The 21,460-nt window shown below is 37.7% G+C and overlaps 1 protein-coding gene across 1 annotated transcript in view; it reads right to left on the reverse strand.

Annotated features, from left to right (window-relative positions):
- The window catches only part of LOC149079886 (uncharacterized), a 33,388-nt gene extending 20,690 nt beyond the window's left edge, over positions 1 to 12,698 (reverse strand). Inside the window, exon 1 of the mRNA XM_089239943.1 lies at positions 11,602 to 12,698. Coding sequence (XP_089096069.1) covers positions 11,602 to 12,698 — 1,097 coding nt within the window. The remainder of the gene's footprint in view (positions 1 to 11,601) is intronic.
- Between the last annotated feature and the right edge of the window lie 8,762 nt (positions 12,699 to 21,460).

The following is a 21,460-nucleotide window of genomic DNA, read 5'->3' on the forward strand; positions in this document are numbered from 1 at the left end:
ACCACTACAGCGGCCGGGTATTACAGCTACTTTACCGCACACCAACTCCGGTCATATATCGCCAAACGGCAATTTCCAACCAGTGGAATCGGGTGGAAAATGAAGGCGCCATCTATCGGTGGTCGCCCCAGGCTCGGTACGTAAAGAACTTGTTTCGAATATTCTATTCCCGGATTCGAAGACGTGGACCTTGACGGTAACCTTCATAGTGGAAAACGAACATCTTACCACTACGCTACCCGGGCGCTTAGCTAGTACATGGTATAATAATAGATGAATGAAAAGCGTCAAAAAGCACTTACGATCTTATCTCTTTATTATTTAACGATAGATCGCACCGCAATAAAATTTTATTCCACCATTAGAGGAAAAATTTTCATTAATTTAACGACTCATTAATCTATAAATATATATTTATACCCACACTCTTTTCAGAATAATGAGCAATTACGAGCGCAATTCCCGCTAACCAATAACGCTCATAAAACCTCACGACGGACGTACAGAACGGTTAAATGCGAAAGAGAAGTGCTAAAAATATGACTATTCCAACCAGATTAAACGCCCCCGGAGAGAGAGTCACAGAAATGTTCGCGGAAATATTCCGAATAACATGAATGATGACAGGTGAGAGCGTTGCCAGATACTATTTTTCCACCGTCCAGAACCAATTACATTAATGTGTCCTGAATACGTATATATATGATGGATATATTCGCGGTTTGGGACTCCAGGCGCAATTATATCATTGGCATATTTTGTATGGACATAAAATAACGTTGATCAGATAAAAATTGTAGGTTTTAAGTGTGTAGTGTATATATATGTGTGTGTGTGTGTGGGGCAAGAGACGCGTTAACACGTTATCAGTATTTGATAAATTGCTGAAAAGCTGTTTGTTTCGAGGCCATTTTTCAACTGGATTTTGATGGTTTGCTCTGTTTGAACTCTAGGTTGGGAAAATGGATTACAATGGTACCCGTGTGTTATTTGTAATATAAATGGGAAAACTAGAAACCGATTTGGTTCTCTGGAGAGATTGGTCTATTCTTCACTGTATCTTTTGACTGGCCCAAAATAGAATGGAAACTTCAAGTTTAATTTTCATGGGTATGTGTAGACATTGTTTTTGAGAATATTTTATGTAAACACATTTATTCACTAAATTGATCATTGTAATTTTTGAAAGGTATATTGTCAGTTCTGAAAAAGTAACATTATATGGTTCTGGTGGCATTGTTGGGGTTTTCATGTATACACACATATCACCTTTCTCTGAATGGAAAGCTATTGTAAAAGATGTAAACTTATGTAATTGGTAAATTTTACAATTTGTGGCAAAGTAAATCACTTTAGTGAACATATATTTAATATTGTAGATATTGAGAATGTTTGCAATGTTCGAGATTTTTATTCTTGAAAATATTTGTAATCTAATGTAGCAAAAGATGTTTTAACCCCTGCAAATTGTGTTGTGTGTGTGTGTGATAATGTAAATCACTATAGTTATATTGTATTGTAGTAGTGAGAATATTTTATGTATCAGGTTTATATAATATATTAAAAAAAATCACCGATGGTTGTTTTTAAGCAACCATTTTGCCATTCACTGATCAATATCTCTACCTAAGTAGAGAAACCAAGACGGAGAAGACGAGAGCTCAGTGCTCTGTACTTCGCATTAACTAGCAACAGCAACGGCATGGACATTGTTTCTTGGGGGTCATTCGATATTACGTCAGCAGATTTGTAGCCATTTTTGACCCCCTCTCCCCATCCTGTCAACAAAACTCTGACACCCCCTCCCGCCGTCACCGAAATTTCGTCAGAAATATACTGTGGCTCAGGAATGCGCCTTTAAACATCTGCCATTGCTTGAAAATATTTTTCAGGCATTAAGAAGACTATCGTGTGTTTGTTGGGGGATGGAGCAAAATTTCGTCAGTTCTGCCACATCCTACTTTTAAAAAATTAAAATGTCTGAACAAAATACTTTTATATGTTATTTCGGGCACTTTTTCTGTTAATTTCAATGCTATTTGAAGGCTAAGAACTAAAAATTTGTCTTCAGGAAATACATAGCGACCCATCCTCTGAGCCACATATGGCTCAACTCAATAAGATTGGGGCCGTTCAAGTATTACGTCATCATCGATGGGGGAAGGGGGTTTCCGATTTGCTGACTTTTGATGACAAGGGGGGAGGGGAGGTTTGGATAATGATTGCATCATCAACAATCCTTTATGAAAACATGAAATATTTTTAATGGCATCTTACTTGGTGCGCCAAAAACGAGAAAAACCTTTTGATTGTTTGTGGACACTTGAAGTAACATTCCCCCCACCTATTTTATAAGTCCCCTACAGAGGCTTTTTAGTGATCTCTAAATGTTTCGCGGATCCTTCAAGTGCTCTGGAAATGTGTCCGGGCCGCTTAAGTGCTCTGGAACTGTGTCACGCATCAGTCAAGTAATCCGTAATTATATGCCGCGGATCACACTTGAATAATCTGAGAATGTGCTGCGGGTAACTTGAGTAGTGTAGAACCGCACTTGGGGCCACTTAAGTGCTCTAAAACTACGTCACATGTCACTCAAGGGATCTCTAAATGTGTCACGGATCGCTTAAGTGTTCTGGAACTGTGTCCCGGGTCATTTAAGTGATCTGAAAATGGACCTGTGTCTTGTTCTTGCAGTCATAAAAATTCAAAATAATTTATAACAATGAAAACAAACAACGACAAAATTCCTCAATTTCAAATGTTCGCTTTACTTCATTCATTTGAGAATAACTATTTCACTTGATGAAAATAGAACACCAGTCCCATCTCATTAAATGTCAACGAATATAGCAATTTCTTTTTTTAGATGCACCATTCTGTGCCGGAATAATAAGAATCCGGATCCCATTTCCCTTAACATGCCGTTTTATGACCTGATATCCCACAACGAGATCCCATTCAATCACAGTGGAGATAAGTTTACCCCATTTACAACAATTTCACTCAGTAATAAAATACTAAAAAGGGATCAAATACTAAATGGATCTGGCCAAAGTCACGACATGAAGCTTTTCTTCGGGGAAATACACTTTTTTTTGTAATGGAACTAACAGATTAGTTGTTCGTTGTGCGCCGATTAAATATCCAGTAAATCTCTAGCTTGAAATGTGTTGTAGATAAAATCTTTTATGTTTGTAACGTTAACATTTTCATAATGCCAAAAATATCTACGTAAGTACTGACGCCCGCTTCATTGTTGTTATTACTGAATTCATACGAAAGAAAAATATGAACAATATGCAAAATTATAAACAATCATTATAATCCACAACAATGAAAAAAAAAACCCAACAAAATTTCACAATTTTAAATTACACCTTATTGATTCATTTTCCTTCTCAACATTGATTTTGTTCTCAAATATATTCCAGTGATTTTGAGGCGCTGATTATGAATCTGGCATCGGTTTTGTCAGATATGCTCTAGTTTTTAACCGATAAAGTGAAAATTCGAACGGCAATACACATAAGCATCATAAACATCATATTGAAACCACGCGTTATAAATAAATGCAATAAATCTCATATTGGCAAATATATTTCAGTGGTTTCAGGGGCCGCTATGGTAGTCGAGTGTCATAGTGACGGACACGCATCGCGTGGATCCGGGTTCGAACCCCACCATCGTCACAATGGTGGTCGGTTGAAGTTGGTTTCTTGTCGTTCAAACTACGGTTCCCAACTTCAAGGCGAAAATGCGAGCCGATCTCACCATTCAAAAGTCTCGCCACAGAGAGCAACAGGCCTACACAACGACCGACACAATTATCCAATCATTGCACTTCACTCATAGTTAGAAAAACTGGTGGCAGATGGCAGCACAACAAATAACAAGCATTACAGAGAAGCAAACTTCACGTCAGGTTTCACTACACGCAAATCCCAACATACCAATTCGTTAGAGGTTCCGCAGAGGAATATGGACGAGGTGCGCGTGTGTGGTTTAATAGTAGTAGTGATTCTAGTATGATTTTAACACGATGAATCCGAATCTGGCATTTATTTTGTCAGATAGGCTCTAGTTTATGAGATAAAGTGATAAAGTGGAAGTTGCATTTAAATACATGTGATAACGCAGACCACATTGAAATAGTGAAGAACGTGCATTATTTCAAAAAAAAGAGCCAATTCAGCAAAACAAACACCGGTTTTGGGATTAGCAATCAAAAATAGTTTTAAAAGTTTAAAAACTTCCTTGAAAACACTATTTCTTTTTATTTCTTCGTTCAGCAGTGGAATTAATGAAAAACGGTGAACACCAGCCTCAATGGAATTAATGAAAAACTTGATGAAAAACGATGAACACCAGCCTCATTTCATTCAATGTCAAAAAGAATCCCCCAGGAATTTTTTTTTTTACATGCACCATTCTGTGCCGGAATAATAAGAATCCGGATCCCATTTCCCTTAACATGCCGTTTTATGACCGAATGTCACACAACGGACTCCCATTCCATCACAGTGGAGATAAGTTTACTCCCCATTTACAACAATTTCGCTCAGTAACAAAATACTAAAAATACCAAATACTAAATGAATCTGGCCAAAGTCATGACATGCAGCTTTTCCTCGAGGAGATACACTTCTTTTTTTTGAATGGAACCGAAAGATTTGTTGTTCGAGTCCCCTGTTGTGTTTTAATGTTTATTTCCCGATTCTTCCTTCGAACTTCCTTAACTACAGCCTCCAGAACCTTTTCCTTTGAAAAACATGTCATTGTATTAGGGTGGCGTTCAATGATCCGAGAGTTGTACCAAGATTGTGTACCCGCGTCATTCTCCAAAGAATAAAACATAAGAGTACAATTTTTTTTTTATTATTCTGCTGTTTTCCTGTTCCTTTTTTCCTTTCATCTGGGAACAGGATTGACTAGGCGGGGTTACGAGTTGATGTCCAAAAAAAAAAAAAAAGAGGGACTTTTCATTAGTCCCGGGTAAAAGAGATCCAACAAGGAAAAGGCATGGAATCTACTTTTCCTTTCCCCTTGAAGTTAAAAGCGGGATTAGGAAAGGATCGACCAGGAGAGTCATCAGTTCCAACAAAAGGGGATATACTACGTACTGCACTAGCTTGTTGTACTGATGGAAAATTCCGTAGCATGGAAAAAGAGCGAGAGAGAGGGAGGGTATAAGACAGAGATTGGCGAGAGTTAGGCAGTAAAGTCATCTAAGCTTTTGGAATCGATACCGAGTCGATTCGATTCTTGAAAAGAGCCAATCGATGCATCGTTAGTTTCCAGGGAGACTTTCGAATGAAAAGGAATTTCCAAGTGGCACATGAATAAAAGAAAATGAAAAGAAAAAAAAGAAGACATTTACGAAATGACAGCTGCCGTCCGCATGTTAGACCAGAAAATGAAAAAAAAGAGTATATATAAAATTGGTTCCACCGAAAGATTGTCCAAATCTAATTTACACTTTGGAGGACACGAACTAGTGATACTTCCCCTAACGTAATAATGTTTCGTATGTCATGACATAATGGTTCCTGTGGCAGTTCGAAAAAAGATGTTCGGTTACTTGTGTGGATGTTTCATCAGTTGGCATTTGAGATACATGCCATGTTTCGGAAACTTATTTTTAGATGTCATTGACAGTGTAGCCTTTTTTTTTTCAGTTTATATGATATGCGTGTTTAGGTGTGTCCAACATGTGGCTTAGAATAGGTATTAATGCCATCCAAACATAATGTATTTTAATACGTTGCTTCTTGCCACCGAAAACAGCAAAAAATGAGTTTTGTTAATTTCTTTTCTGATGTAGTAAATATCACTTACAAAGTTGTAAATAGCTATATTTTACATTTCAGAAAGACAAGTTTCAATTTACACAAAAGACACTCAGTTTTTTATTTATCAGAAGATTCTTTAGAGAATTTACACTGACCAGGAGGTGAGATTTGTAGATGGTAGATCGCACTGAAATTATGCCGAAGAATTTACTGTGTAACATATATATCCTTCCAGTGCCTTTCACAAGATAAAGAATGCACAACGTTTTCATCCCACGGGACAGACATGGGATATTGCTAACGTCCGCGGACCAGGAACTGTATTTTTAGCGTGGCCATACTACCTGTATTTTACGGGATATTTTTATAAAAATTTTCCGTTGTTCAACGGAGCTTACATGAATTCGTATTGTTTGTTGAACTCAAGGATTAATATGTTCATAACTTGTAAATTATTATTGTGATAATTATGACTAAAGTTATAATAATTAATTTTGGCATATAAATTTCCGTATCATATACAGTATTTCTCAAACTAGACGATTTTTTCTACGTGAAAAATCATCAACACATCATATTAAAACTTCTGGGGTTTTCAGTAGCGCTTCGTTTCCCACCATTGGTGATATTTCAGTGATAAATGCCAACTTTGTTTACCTCTGACACCAATACCCAAAAAGTATCGCCAATTATCACCTTCGTTTTTAACGCATGTCCTACGAGCCGAAATTTGGATCTGGAATCTTTCCTCAACGGCCCACCGATGAACGAAACGAGACCAACTCTAACAAAATAAATACGTTAGAGTCACGCATACACGCGCACAACACGTTATTGCATATACTAATTTGTTAGAAATTGTGCAGTGGAATGCGTGGGAGGTGCATGTACGGTTATGCAGTAGTAAAAACCTACTTCAAAACGGCATTGGTGTCTGGTGTGGGTTAAAGCATCACCTTCTAGAGAGAGAAGGCCTTTGCACTCTACCTGTGACGTCAATAAGTAGTCTATTTTCCCTCAGAATATTCAGGGAAAAAAAATTCCCTGCTCGTGCCAGTATCAGTGTTGTGAGGAAAAGAAATGATCGAGCTCAGAATTGGCGATTTCTATGCCCCCAACATCCAATCACTATGCGGCTTTTGTGAGGCAATCAGGAAGATTCGACGCCAAAATAAGAAGAAACGAAATACGATGCTGTGTGGCAAACTTGCTAGGTAGTCTGAATGGCGTTTATGGCAAACACTGCAGAGGCCTTCTATCTCTAGGAGGTGATGGTTAAAGTCGTGGGAAAAAAATGAGGCTCAAATGATGACGAAGAATATGTCACCTTACCATGCACTTTTCAAGAAAAGGAGTGCAAAGCCTTTTCAGCCAGTGGGCAAGATATGTAATATTGTTGACAGGAATTGTTGTTTTAGGATGACCATTTCACCCTATGTTGCAGGACATTGCCTTAATTTCAGCATATCGACATTTTTATATAAAGGTTGTGACTTTCCCGCGTTTCTTACTCAGGATATCAGACTTTTATGCGAAACTGTGTTTGAACAAGTTTGTGTTATTTACAAGATAAATTCTTGATACGTAATCTACGGTTTAATCCGGATTTAAGGCCTTTATTCCTTTAACTTAAAAATAATAAATATTTAAATACCTTTATTAATTTTTACCTGAAAACTGCTAAAAGAAAAAGAAATGAAAAAAGATCTCTGATTTTATAAAAGTACATGTATAAGGGTTCCCAAACCGCTCAGTTCTTTATTTATCAGAAGATTTTTCAGAAAATCTTCACCAACGAAGGGGTTATATTTGTGGAAGAAAGATGGCGCTAAAGTAATGGTGAAGAATATAAGTAAGAGAAGTAAGGCTTGCATTACACTATAAAAGTTTTCTAAAAGTTCTTTTGTAAAACTTGAAAAATGCAACCAATAAGCGCATCGGTTACATGCGAGCGAATGTTACATGTTTTGCAAAAAAAATTATTAAAATTTTATAATGTAATGCTGGCCTAACTCAAAACAACATGTAGCGATTTATTAGGAATTCAGAAAGGGAATGTTTATACGAGGAACATCTACTGTTAAGTAGTAGTAGTAGTAGCAGTTATTGAAAATATAGATAGATAGATAGAACCGCTCACAACCCCGGACTGATGCAAAGCACCTTACTTCCGTTCCCTCAAAAGAGGCAGAGTTGTGTCGGAAAAGTAAGCAAAGATTTATAGTGGTGGCTTCCCTTGCCCCGTGCTCGCAAGTTTCGAATTACTCGCGTCGTTCTCCCCAGGAAGACAGCCATCAACCAATGCAACATACGAGCCATTTGACAAAAATGGGTGACTGAATCCAATGACTAGGGAGAAAAATTGCACGTGCGCCCAGTGGCACATAAGGGCCGGAGACCGCAGCCTGGGATTCCGAAAGAAATGTGGAAAAGACTTGTGGGCAAGAAAGAAGAGGAAGAAGCTGGCAAGTTGAAGTGGGAGAGCTTTGAGAATGATCAAAATACACAATGTATACAAATTACATATATACCGCGCCTCGACTGTGACGGGAAACGAAGAAACAAAGCCTCCGTCCACAGTGCTGAGCAGTTTTGCCTGACCTATTGCAGAATATGCAATATACACACACACACACAGAATTCACACAGAGCCTGCACTGCAACGGGAATAATCAAACAGAGCCTCCGTTGACAGTGCTGGGCATTCACATTTGAATTACATGCATATATTATTTACTTTACAAAAATTTCCCTTTTTTTTATACCATTGGGAATGCACAAACATTACTGTAAGAAGGTAGTATTGGGTACAAATATCACCATAAACTCATACAAATATATATTCAAGGTTACAAATTACTATCATACTAAAAAGTGCGGCGAGAACAATCAAATACAGCCCCTGTTCACAGTGCTGGGTGGCAGCGATCACATTTGAATTACCCACACATATTTACATAATATACGCTAATTACAAAATATAAATTCCCATTTTTATAATAATTGTTGATACACATAAGCATTACTATGTACGTCACATATTCACAACAAATGCCATAATGAGCTCCTACTAATATACAAGGTTACTAAACCACCATCATACTATGAAATTGTATATACAAAAACATTCATAAATTATACAGGGTGTATTACTCAAATGTTATGGTTTAGGAGCCCAAGTGCGCCCCTCTATATGGAACCCGCATCCGTTTCAGATTCCACTTCCGAATCACTAGTGGATTGTTCACTACTTCCAGTTATTATCAAAATAGTTTCTTTATAATTTATCAGATAGCCCAAGACTTGTTGTAGTTTCCTCGTTGCAGATCTTTGTAAAATAATTTTCCGTTTCCACAAGATCTCTCGTCCGTTCGGTGGCGCCTGTAAATGGTATCCCTTTGTGTACTCACACTGTGTCACATAGTGTATCACGCTTCCCGGATGGCCGCATCTACACGTACTGGTCTGGCTGATTTTGAACCTTTGCATGTATTCACCGAATGGACCGTGTTCTGTGAGGAACATTACTATTTCTCTCGGCATGACTTCTTTCATTTTACCCACTTTTGGTATTACGTCGAAGACTTTTCTTCCAGTTGTGCATATTTGCCAATGGTGTTGCCATTTCTCTGACGCTTCTTGCAAGAGCAGATTTTTAATGTAGGATGCCGGTAATTTCATTAGATGGTTTTCATGTTGGTGTTTTGTAGCCTCTTTTGCGAATTTATCCGCCATTTCATTCCCCTCAATGCCAACATGAGCTTTCACCCATCGTATTGCAATCTTCCTGTGGTCCATCAGTGTTTTTCTAATGTCATGCACTAGGCTATAAGGGGATTCTACGTCTCGTATTGCCTGTATACATGACATGCTGTCTGTCTTTATAGTTGATTTTTCTGCACAATTTTTTGCATAACTGACCGCCATCCAGATTGCGTATAACTCTGCTTGAAATACAGTGTTGTTATTTAGCAATCGGCAGTTCCATTTGTCTGTTACTTCACCCATGTATATACTGATGTAGGCGGCCCCTACGCCATCCACGGTCTTTGAACCGTCTGTGAAAATAATTCGATTTGTTGATTCTTCTACATCTATGGTCAAGACCTGTGTTGGCAAAATATCTTTCACCGGGTGATACGTCCATGGTGGATGTTTATGCTCTACATCTGTAGGAAGATATGTTACATTGTTTATATTAATCTCGCGCTTTAGCCTTAAATTTGCTTTCTGTACTTCGTTTTCCAAAAGTATATGTAGAGGAGGATTGTTAGTTAATACTTGTAACGCACTGTTTGGTGTTGTGGAATAGGCTCCAGTGATGAATAGCAGAAATTTTCTTTGAAGAGAGTCTACTTTTGTTCTTAGTTGTTGTTTGGGATCACCGAACCATGCGATAACACCATATGCTATAATGCGGATGGCGACCACTTTATAAAGCGTATTTCTAATTTTCGTATTAATGCCCCATGCAGGACCAGCCATTCTTTTAAAATTTTGTAAACATTTCTGTGTTTTCGTGATCAGATAATTCACATGTTTGAACCATGTCAGGTTTCTATCAAACATTATTCCTAAATATTTGATGTTCATATTGTGTCTTATTGGATTGTTTCGCAGTCTAATGGTTGGTCTTCCCTTTTTGTGAGAAATCCATAAGTAATTGGATTTGGAGAATTCGATCTCTAAATTATTTTTTGTGAGCCATGTATCCAATAATACCATTGCTGTTTTTGCGTGCTCGGTGACCTTGCGGATTGTTGAATCACCAATTACCATAGCAATATCATCCGCATACACTTGAATCTTTATATTTTCTGGCCAGTTTTTCGTAAGTAAATCATTTATGACAAGGTTCCACATCATAGGCCCACTACAGGAACCTTGAGGGCACCCTTTTGTTTGAATTATAGTGGCCTCACCTTCATCCGTAAGAAGGGATATCTGTCTTTCTCTGATTGCATCAATCATTGTTCTTCTCACATTGTCCGGCATTGAGATGTTGAGAAGTTGCTTTACTATTGTTTTATGTGAAATGTTATTGAAAGCTCCCTTAATATCTATTGATATTAGGGCAACATCTTGTTTTTGGCTCTTAAATGTTTGTATGCTGTCATGAATCTTTGATAGTGCTGTCTCCGTCGAGAACCCTTTTCTGAATCCATGTTGTTTATCGCTGATCCACTTCGTTTTCTCGATGTAGTAGTTGATTCTTTGTGTCAGCAATTTTTCGAGAATTTTGCCGATTGTGTTTAGAAGAATTATTGGACGGTATGAATTGATATTGTTCGGATCTTTTCCTGGTTTTAGAAAAAGTATCAGTTGCCCTTTCTTGAATGCTGTAGGGAAAATATTGAAGCTGAGGCATTTATTGAAGAGAGTCAGGAAAAAGAACTTGTGGAAAGCATGTATACTTTTAATCAATGCGTTTGTTATTCCATCAGGACCGGGAGCTTTTTTCACATTTAGTTTATCAATTATTCTATTAATTTCTTGAATTGAGAAAGGTGGATCGTTTCTGGTATCAGTATTCTGCTTATTTCTTGACTGCATTACAGTATTTTCATTTTCCCCACTATTTTTGGGGAAAATTTCTTCTAAAATGTTTTGGGCAGCTTGCAAAGATGTTGTTGGATGATCAGGATTTACGAGGAATGTTTGGGGAAGAAATGAGCTTGTATTTGTGACGGTCTTGTATGCTTTCCCAAAAGGCTCCGTCGCTTTTTCACAAAATCTCATCCAGCCTTCTTTTTTTGCCCTGTTGATTTTCTTTTTGTATAATGCAATTTCTTTTCGATATAATTGCTTTAACCTTATTTGAGTGTCTGTGTCATTTTCTCTTTCACACCTCCTCTTTAGTGCTCGCAGACGTTTCCTTTCTAACGTTAGTTCATCATTCCACCATGCGAGGTTTTGAATTGGTGAAGGTTTCACTTTTGGAAATGTCTGCTCACACATGTTAGTAATATAGGTCATTAGTTCCTGGCATATTTGTTGGAGGGTTTTGTTGTCTTGACATTTCCTCAAATTGTATTGTATTGTTTCAATTACGCTTTTTGTTTTCAAGATGAAAACCTTTAGCTTCCTCGCTGTTATTTTATATCGTCTCTGTGGCTTTTGGAAAATAGTCACATTCGTTTGTATATAAATGTATTTATGTCCGCTGAGAGTCACTTTCTCGTCCACTTTCCAAGATGTATTCAGTAGTGTTGCATGCGAGTTCGTAATAGTCACATCCGGCCATCCTTTCCCATAATCCGTCTCGAAGGTGGGAGGAGAATTACTATGGTTGAGAAAATATAAATTGTTCCTATTAGAATAATCAATGAGCTTATTTCCTCTAGTATCTGTTCTATGGTCTCCCCAGAGCGGGTGATGACTATTGAGGTCGCCGCACAACAATAAGTTCGCTTGTGTGGACAGTTTCAATAGTTGGTCCATTTCTTTAAGAACATTCTCAACACAATCTTTTGGTGAAGAGTACGCACTAGCTAATATTAGATCATGTTGAGGCTGTGAGATTCTAATCGATGTGATGTTGTTGCTCGTATGATATGTCATAGGGTTAATGTCTGGATTGAGCACCAGGATTGCCGCTTTCCCATTTCTGGACATCCATCTTTTCCATCTTTTCGGAAATCCGCGCAGTGGCTTCCCTGATATTCCTGGCTCCTGCAAGGCAATTATGTCAATCTTATCCTTGATTGCTGTATCTACAAGCAAGTTTATTGCCGCTCTAGTTCGATCTACATTTATTTGTAGTATTTTGAGATTGCCCATTGGAGATGGTGTCATTGAAGAGCATTGAATTTGCTCTTGTCGACATAATCTTGGGTGTTTTTCCCGTCTGCTATTTTGACCTGTTATCCGGGAGTTGGCTATTGCGTCCTTGATGTTATCTTGAGGCATTGTATATCAAATGTAATATTAAAATAGTTATATATATAATAAGCTACCTGACTTATATGTGTAGGAAAACGATGTGTTATCTTGTTATCAATTTTTCAAGTGTAACTTCAACTTGAAATTGTTCGCGACTGCCGAACTTATCACCTTTGCAGCCGACGAGTCTGTACATATCAAAGTGATTTGACCTCTATGTTCATCTATTCTAGCACTAGCAATGAGCTCCTGTAGATTGCTGTATTTTAACTGTTCTTCTAAGTCATTCATAACTTGCTTGATGTCCTTTTGGTCAATAGCGTTTAATGTCAGTTTAGATTCATTGATATCGGCATACCTATGCACGGTATTACAAGCTCTTGAGGTTAGATTTCTCTGGTTAGCACAAGAGATTCCTGCATATGTAGTACGACTGCTTCGAATTTCACTATGATTCTTAAGATGACAACGATTGTAGAAAACCAAGCCGGATCCAAATCTGAATGCCGAAGAGGCCTCTCTCTTATAATTCTGTTCCTCGGACTCATAGACAATATCACCCAAGAGGTTTGGATTTTTCTGATACATTGCTGTTGTTTTATTATTGAAAGTACGTCCAAAGTTCTTGTTATTTGAAGTTTTAACCCCTGCATATGTTTGCGGTTGAGGTCGGTGCTGTTTAAAACCATCGGTCCCTGGGCACACAACATATATGTACTGCCGGAGGCTTCGGTTGTTGAGTATAAATCTTTGGATGTTTTTACAGTCTTCTTTAGTGTAACAATCAACTGCCGTACCATTTCTAATATGTCTGATGTTGTGAATTTTTTTCTCAAATTTTTTGATAATAATTTGGTTGTTACTGTTACTTTGATGTGGTTGAGTCAATCTGTTCTTGTATAACAGCACTGAATAGATCTGCCGATTCTTGTTTTTCCTCTGCTTCTTCCTGTAGCTGACTTCTTGGTAAGGATTTTCCGTATTGGAAGAGATCTCGTCAAGTATGACATATGAAGATGAACTGTCATTCAATTCATCTACGTGATTTGATATTACAGAGTCCTTTTGTTGAGGAGGGGAAGGTATGGGAATTGATATCTGTGTGATTTTTTCAGAATTAGCCACAATGGGCAAATTCTTCTCTGCCGATTTTCTCGCAGTTCCATGTTGTTTTTCAAGGCATTGCCGTTGTGGTGATGGGGAGTCTGTTTGTGTCAAACCACTGAGTTCTTGTTTTATAGTCTCCTCAATCCATTCCACAATAGAATCTATCATAGAGTTGGTTTTTTCCAGTGACGCTGCAGGGAGGTTGTAATTATTGCTTAACCACTGTTCAAGTCTTGCCCGAGTTCCAACTCCAGAGATGTAGGTGTTGACAGCTTTAATACTAGTTGCAGTGTTAATTGATGTGGTTGCAGATGGAGATAATGTAACTTTCTCTGATTGTGGCAGATCATGCGATACTTCTGGAATGTTGGTGTTGACTCCAGCCTCTCTGTGAGTTTCTTTGGCGACATCTCTTTGTGGTTTTGGAGGTTGTTGTGGTGCTCTGTTGCGCATCTCACCCATATTGCTAATCTGCTGTTGGAGAAGTTTCTCGATCTGTGGTTGAGCTGAGAGACGGTCTTGGTGAGACTGAGTAAAAAAATGTGGTGTAGTCGAAGTGAGCGTTTGTTCCTGAGGAGAAGATATTTCTGTTTGGCAGAAGTTGTCCCTAGTAGATTTGAGGATGTTGTCTGCCCAGATATTGATTGCATCAATTATTTTATTGCTTCTTTTGCGTTGTTTAGCGGGAATGCAGAACCCTACATTTCCTCTGGCTTTATCACTTGTATAGGAGTTCAAAATTTCCCGAAGCTCCTCCAGGAGTACGTGTACATTTGGTTGGAGTGTCTTATGTGCTGAAAAATCACTTGAGATTGAAGTAGTGACACCCATCGTTTTTTGTGCATATACTTGTTGACCGTTGAGTTTGGATATGACTTCAGATGATGCTTGTTGAGAAGGTAAGGTTACAGAATTATTTTTACTCAAATTATCACTGGATTGCATTTCTGTTATCAAAATGGGCTTGAGGAGATCCTCAGAACCTCCTTGACCCCTAGATATGGCAAGGTTCTTGTCTTTTTCCTCAAGTCTTGATGAACTTCGTCTGACAGGTTTTTCAGCGGAGTTGGGTGTTTCCCATCGACGAGAAGTTTTTTTGGTATTCTTGATCTGAGAGCAAAGTTTGTCTTCATATTGAGTTTGTTTTTTCACCCTTATCTCAAGGTTCTCTTTTTTTCCCTTGGAGGTTTTTAAACTTTCTGTTTCTTGGGAAATGTTCATATTGGCAGCATTGTTCTCCTCACTCTTTTTCTTAACTTGAGACTTGACGTTTTGTTTACCTGAACTTTTCTTTTTTTTTCCACTCTTATAACTTTTGGAATTTTTATGTGAAGTGAGGTTCTGTATTTCTGCTGACTTCTCTTGTAAGAGAAAGTGGCTTTTATCAAGTTTCTCTTTCTTGAAGTCTAAAAAGTCAAGCATTGTCTGAAGTTCCTTGTCGTTCCCGGTGTAATCAATTCCCTCTGGTAGAGAATCCATATAACTGCCTTCATCCCATGATTCAACTGATGAGTCCATTATTTTCGAAGGAAAGTGATTGAGTTGTTGGACCGTCGATGTATTTAGTGAGAGAGAAGTTCCTTTCGAGTGAGATTCAGGGTCACAAGATATGTCAGTATTTAGTTTACCAAGCTGTTTGCGCCGACAAGAAGGTGGTGTGTTTGAAACACCCAACTGACTTTGCGAATCATTGTAATTGAGATCATCAGTAGAGAGGAGTGTCTTTGATTCACTGCCCTGTTCCTGTTCCCCGGAATTACTCGTCATTTCTTCTACATAGGAAGTCTGTAGATCATGTAGAGTGTTATTATTCAATACCATTGAGGGTTCAGTTTTCGTTTCCGTTGTTTCAAGATCTATGTTTTGTGTCTTTTCTGTCAATGGGATTTTCACTGCTACTTGACTTGTAAATGTAATCGGTTCATTAGAGGCATCAGTTGCTCGAAAGACTCTCCTCTGACATTCTGAATCTTCTATGCTGAACTTGAGCGAGTCTTGCTTTTCTAGTTGTTCATTATGCGCAAATGAAGATGTTTTCTGTATGTTGAAAATACCCATTTTATGTTTCCGTTTTATCAGCTCTGCTTTATTCGAAATTGATGTTTGTGAGTTGCAGGAATTCAGTTTGTAGACCACGTCTGACGTTGACGACGAAGATGAGAGGGAGCCAATCGATGAGTTTGACGACGAGATTGAGACATCTGAGTTTTCCGATGTTACTGAACGGGAGCTAATATTGAAGGTTTCATTGAAAGATCTGGCCAAATTTTTAAAGACTTGGTGAATTTTGGAGGCTTTCTTGTTGATTGGATGATCTCTCTGGTCTTTTTTCTTTTTATCCCGTTCATTGTGCTCGCTTCTCTCAAGATCTAGTATTGGATTTGACGTGTTCATGTCCTTATAGAATGGGTGATCTGTACAGTCTGGTTGATTTGAAGTTCCCACAAGGGTATCTTTTTTGTCCATGTTTGAATCAAAAGCTGGGATCCCTACAGGTGTCTTATTTGACTTATCCATAGTCAGTACAAAACTATTAACGGCACTACCAATTATGAAGAATATTAGCACATGAGAAACGTATGCGTGACCTGACTGAATGGTCACCAAATCAAATCCGTTCACAAAAATTAAAGTAAAATGTTCAAAAATGAAAATTCAGTACAAAACTATTAACACCATGAGAAACATATAAATATAATAAACATAATAATAAACTTATAATACCAATTATAAAGAATATTAACACATGAGACACGTATGCGTGACCTGACTGAATGGTCACAAAATCAATCCGTTCACAAAAATTATAGTAAAATGTTCAAAAATGAAAGTTCAGTCCAAAACTATTAACACCATTACCAATTATAACGAATAACCACACATGAGAAACATGTATGCGACTCGACTGAATGGTCGCCAAATGAAAATCGTTCACAAAAAATTATAGTAAAATGTTCAGAAATGAAAATTCAGCACAAAACTATTAACCCCACTACGAATTATGAACACCAATGCATGAGAAACATGTGTGACCCGGTTGAATGGTCACCAAATGAAATTCGTTCACAAAATATTAATAGTATAATGTTCGTCAAAAAACTTTTACCATGGCAAAAGAAAATCAGTTAAAGAAACAATTCCGGACGTCAAACACCAAACATGACAAAATGCAGTGGAAAGTCCAAAAACCATTTACATGTATAATAAAACTTGTCACCTGGTTCGAAAATGGCGAGTCATACACACAACATTGGATTCTTTTTACAAAATCATATCTCCCCAATTATAAGAGTTATGGCAACGATTAACAGGTTCAATTATAGCAAATGTTCTGGTTAATGATCTCTGCTATCAAGTTTCGAAAATCACTCACCCCTATCATGTCCAAACTGTCCTCAAATGTAGTTCACCTTCACCGCTTGAAAACCATTGAAGTTTATATCCGGAGTTTGTAATCATACCATCCACTTCGAACTACTTGGAATGTTTGAATGATCTTCATACCGTTTTGAAGCTGACATTCCCGCCGACAAATCAAATGAAAAATTTACACCGATTGTCACTGAAAATTTCCAGTCATTGATAGCGGAAGATGGTAACCGTCGCCCGTTGATCGCGACTGCACCGATATAGCACGTGTGGCATTAACAATATCCAAATTTTTTCCTACATCACACCACCACACAACTCCACATATGTGAACCCCCACTCCTACACTTAATAGACAATAATTACGCATTTACGGCCTGCCATAACCTAATATTCACGTTTTAAAACAAAATTTTTAACGGAGCACGAAAATAAACAAACTGCCTCCATTGTGACTTGACTGGACTCCCCTATTGAAAATATAGCCGAGATGACGTTACAATAAAGGTCGTTATGATGAGTTAGTTTGACTGTTGTTGACCCGCCGCTTAGTCTCAATATATGACATGATCAAATAATTATTAGTAGGTGGTCGTAGAAAGCCTTGGCTGTGCTGACAAATCTATATATATTATATATTGTGAACCTGCCATGGAGTTTGTTTCTGTGTAATGTTCGTTATAGTGCTGTCATCTGCCATCTTTCTTTTTGCAAACCACGAGTGAAATTTATTGATTTAATAAGTGTACCGTTCTGGACCTTTTGCTATCAGTGGCTTTAATTTTTAACGAGGAGATCGGCTTGCTTTCCACGCCTCGACGTTGGGAACCACAGAACCACAGAAAACCAACCACCACTGTGGCACCGGTGAGGGGTCTTCGCGAAGTTAATTTGTCATTATGATCACTTCGACCACCACAGTGACGACGATATTATGGCCAGAACATAATAATATTATATTAAAAATTAAAACATTAAAAAATATTTATGCATTAAAAATGCATCTAAAACAAATCTAAATAATTGTCATTATTATAGTTATACACATTAAAATCAATTACAAAAATTAATTAACGCCAGAACTATCGTAGTTTCCAACCTTCCTAGAACTACCGGAACGGTAAAAATGACCACCATTGTAAAAAATTAAGAAAAACCTCTCTTTTGCTGACACCGGTGGTGAGAGAGGTGACCGTTAATCAGGGGTTTGAAATGCATGCTTTTATTATACAAGAAGAAATTATCATTTGGCCGTATAACAGTAGTGACTACATCTGAGGAATGTCCGTTAAGCGGGGGGAGGGAGGGGGTTAGTATTCTAGTATACATGATACAGCTGTAAATGTGAATCTTTAGATTAAAACAAGTCCCATAAGAGAACTAGGGTCGCCTGTCATGAAATATTATCATGTGGAAGTAGTTTTCGTAACCCCCTGTAAAAATAGTAAGTTTGTATTTTTCAAAATTTATACTGCGTATTATGCGTTGATTTCAAAGTTTCGGAATGTAAGTTACTCCATGACAACTGAGTGACATCTCACCCTCTTTTCCATTGTTCCGATACGGCAAAACAATGAAGGGAATTGGGATGGCAGACAGTTTTTGAACAGCTTATAAGTTCTGCCAAAAAGCTGAATATACGGGGGCAGGGGGGGGGGCGCGGCTTTCTGAAATAGTAAGGAGCCGTTATAACAATGATGTACAGTTTTTCTTGATGCGATCATATATCGAATCCACTTCGACATAGGACCACAAAAGCATAACAAATGAGAGAAATACCGTCTTTTACAACTCCGTCCAAATAAATTCAAGTCGAAAAATAATGACTTTTTTCGGCCTTCCTTTTCCCAAAAATCCCGATAACTTATCTCACTTCCCGTGAGCAGAATATATAATGTCGGCTGAAAATTAAGACGTCCAGAAAACGTACAAAGTAACCCGAAACCGAAAGAGAAAACATTTATTTGTATGTGAAGTTTGTCTGAATTTGATGCTCCACCAAATCACGCCACTTTCGTTGCTCATTGCCATTGAATTTGCCGTTCCGTGAGGAGCTTGTTCCCTCTCCGGGAAACTCTGGAACAAATATCGATCCCGGGGATTCGTCAAGACATAAAAGAGAGGTCGAAACACACCCAAAAGAGACTTGGTGAAGGAAAGAGAGTGGGACTCTCCCTCTCTCTGGACACTGAGTTCGTATCAAAGTGAAGCTTCTAATTAAAGAGAGAGTAGACAGAGAGTTGTGTGTGTGCTCTATATGTGTGTGTGTGTGAAGGAATCCAGGGAGAGCAGAGAGAAATGGGAGAAATCCCGTTGTCCTCGCTATCTGTTACCGAGCTGTTATCAGATGTGTGTCTCTGTTATTTAAAGGGTCCCAGGGACTGTTTCCAAATCCAGTGAACAATTCATCATTGATGAGACGAAAACGATTCGGAGGAATTCGTAATGATCATCCGCATCGAGGTGTTGATCAAATGACTGGAGATAACGTTGAGATATGCAGAACGACAACAGAAATCCATCGTGGAACTTGAATACGATAACGATAATATATTATTGAGTACAGGGTGGGCAGATAGTCCGTGAAAATTATGGAAATTCAGGAATAGTATCACGAGAGATTACCTTATTCGGGTGTGGTTGGCAGACTTAGTATTGTGAAGCAAGTGTTCTTTCTTTTTATACAGGGGAAAAACGAATAGTTAAGAAAGTCGCCGGCATATGACAATGGCGTATAAAAGGCAACTGGCAGTGAAAACGATCCTGATTGCGTCATTTAACGCTTTGATTGGCAAGCATTAAAATATCCGGAGGAGAATGCAAATGAGGTACCCTGAATGCATGACAAAAAATAAATCATATTGAATATTTAAAAGAAATGTATGGGATGTTACACTTTAGGGGAACACGCTGTATTTACATGATTTACATACATTTGAATATTAATTTAACCCTTGCATTTCGGAGGGAAATGCAAGGGTCACAAATCGTTCTTGCTTGGCTTATCAAGAAATAGGAGACATAAATACACTCACTTCCAAAAATTAAGCACGCGACGGCTTATATTACGGTACATATCTAATACTTAAATTAATATTACGCGACACCACTAATCTTGCCCCTCTACATTGCACGGTTAGTGGAACACAAACGTGTGGTTCTCGCGCATGCATTCCCTTCACGTGAAACCGTCGGAACTCAGTGCCATCAGATAGTGTCTTACCAATTGATATTGAATTAATAGTTGGAAGGAAAAAAATCATGATTTTTGTATGAGGAAATTTAGCTTTAAAAAATTCTACAAGAAGCTAGATTGTTTTTCTCGATGGAGTTGTCAGACAACAAATTAAATTACCTATTTTGAAGATCATAACAATGCAATATGAACATTACACATATACTTTAAACCACACGTAGCTATACTAGACCATACACATACTAGACCAATTTGCGTCTAGTATCTGCATTAATATAGTCGGTATATTCACACGTATCCTACATAATGCACGCTTATATATGTTACGTTAAATGTGATAAATGCGGTTATTATGCATAATGACCAAGAATTAAATTGATAAATATCTCTAAATTTATCGATTTTACCAGTTATTATGCATGCCACCCAAGCGTCGCGTCACTGGTAACCATGATAAAACGTACTATATGATATACTATACATGATAATTCATACATGTATTGTATCATTATATCGGGGTACAATCGTACAATTTGTAATCATTATATCGAGGTACAATCGTAAATTTGTTATCATTATATCGGGGTACAATCGTACAATTTGTTATCATTATATCGGGGTACAATCGTACAATTTGTTATCATTATATCGGGGTACAATCGTGCAATTTGTTAGCATTATATCGGGGTATGATAATAAAATCTGTTATAATTAAATCGGGGTCCGGCTATATCCATACACATACTAGACTCATTTGTGATTTTTTTTTTCATATTTATGAAATTCACCAATTACGCCAGGCTATTATTCATGATCACAGATAAAGGCGACAAATTTCAAATATTGAATTTGCCAACGACACTTGGATATTATGCATATTCGCCGGTGAAAGTGATAAATTTATCATACCAAGACGAATGATAAATATGCATAATAATCGGTTACTATCTACATTTACCGTAACATATAGATTCATTAAACACTTTACGATATTTTTTGTACTTTTTTTAATCTAATTACAAGGCATTTGTTATAATCATTTCGTGATCAATAATTTTAAGTCAAATATAAATCACCGTCTGGATATTTACCGGATGCTCTTCGAGATTCTTATTAC

Source organism: Pholcus phalangioides, unplaced genomic scaffold, assembly GCF_987345545.1.
Source record: "Pholcus phalangioides strain wild (caught in Gottingen) unplaced genomic scaffold, Ppha-v1.0 ptg000012l_1, whole genome shotgun sequence".
Lineage (NCBI taxonomy): Eukaryota > Metazoa > Arthropoda > Arachnida > Araneae > Pholcidae > Pholcus > Pholcus phalangioides.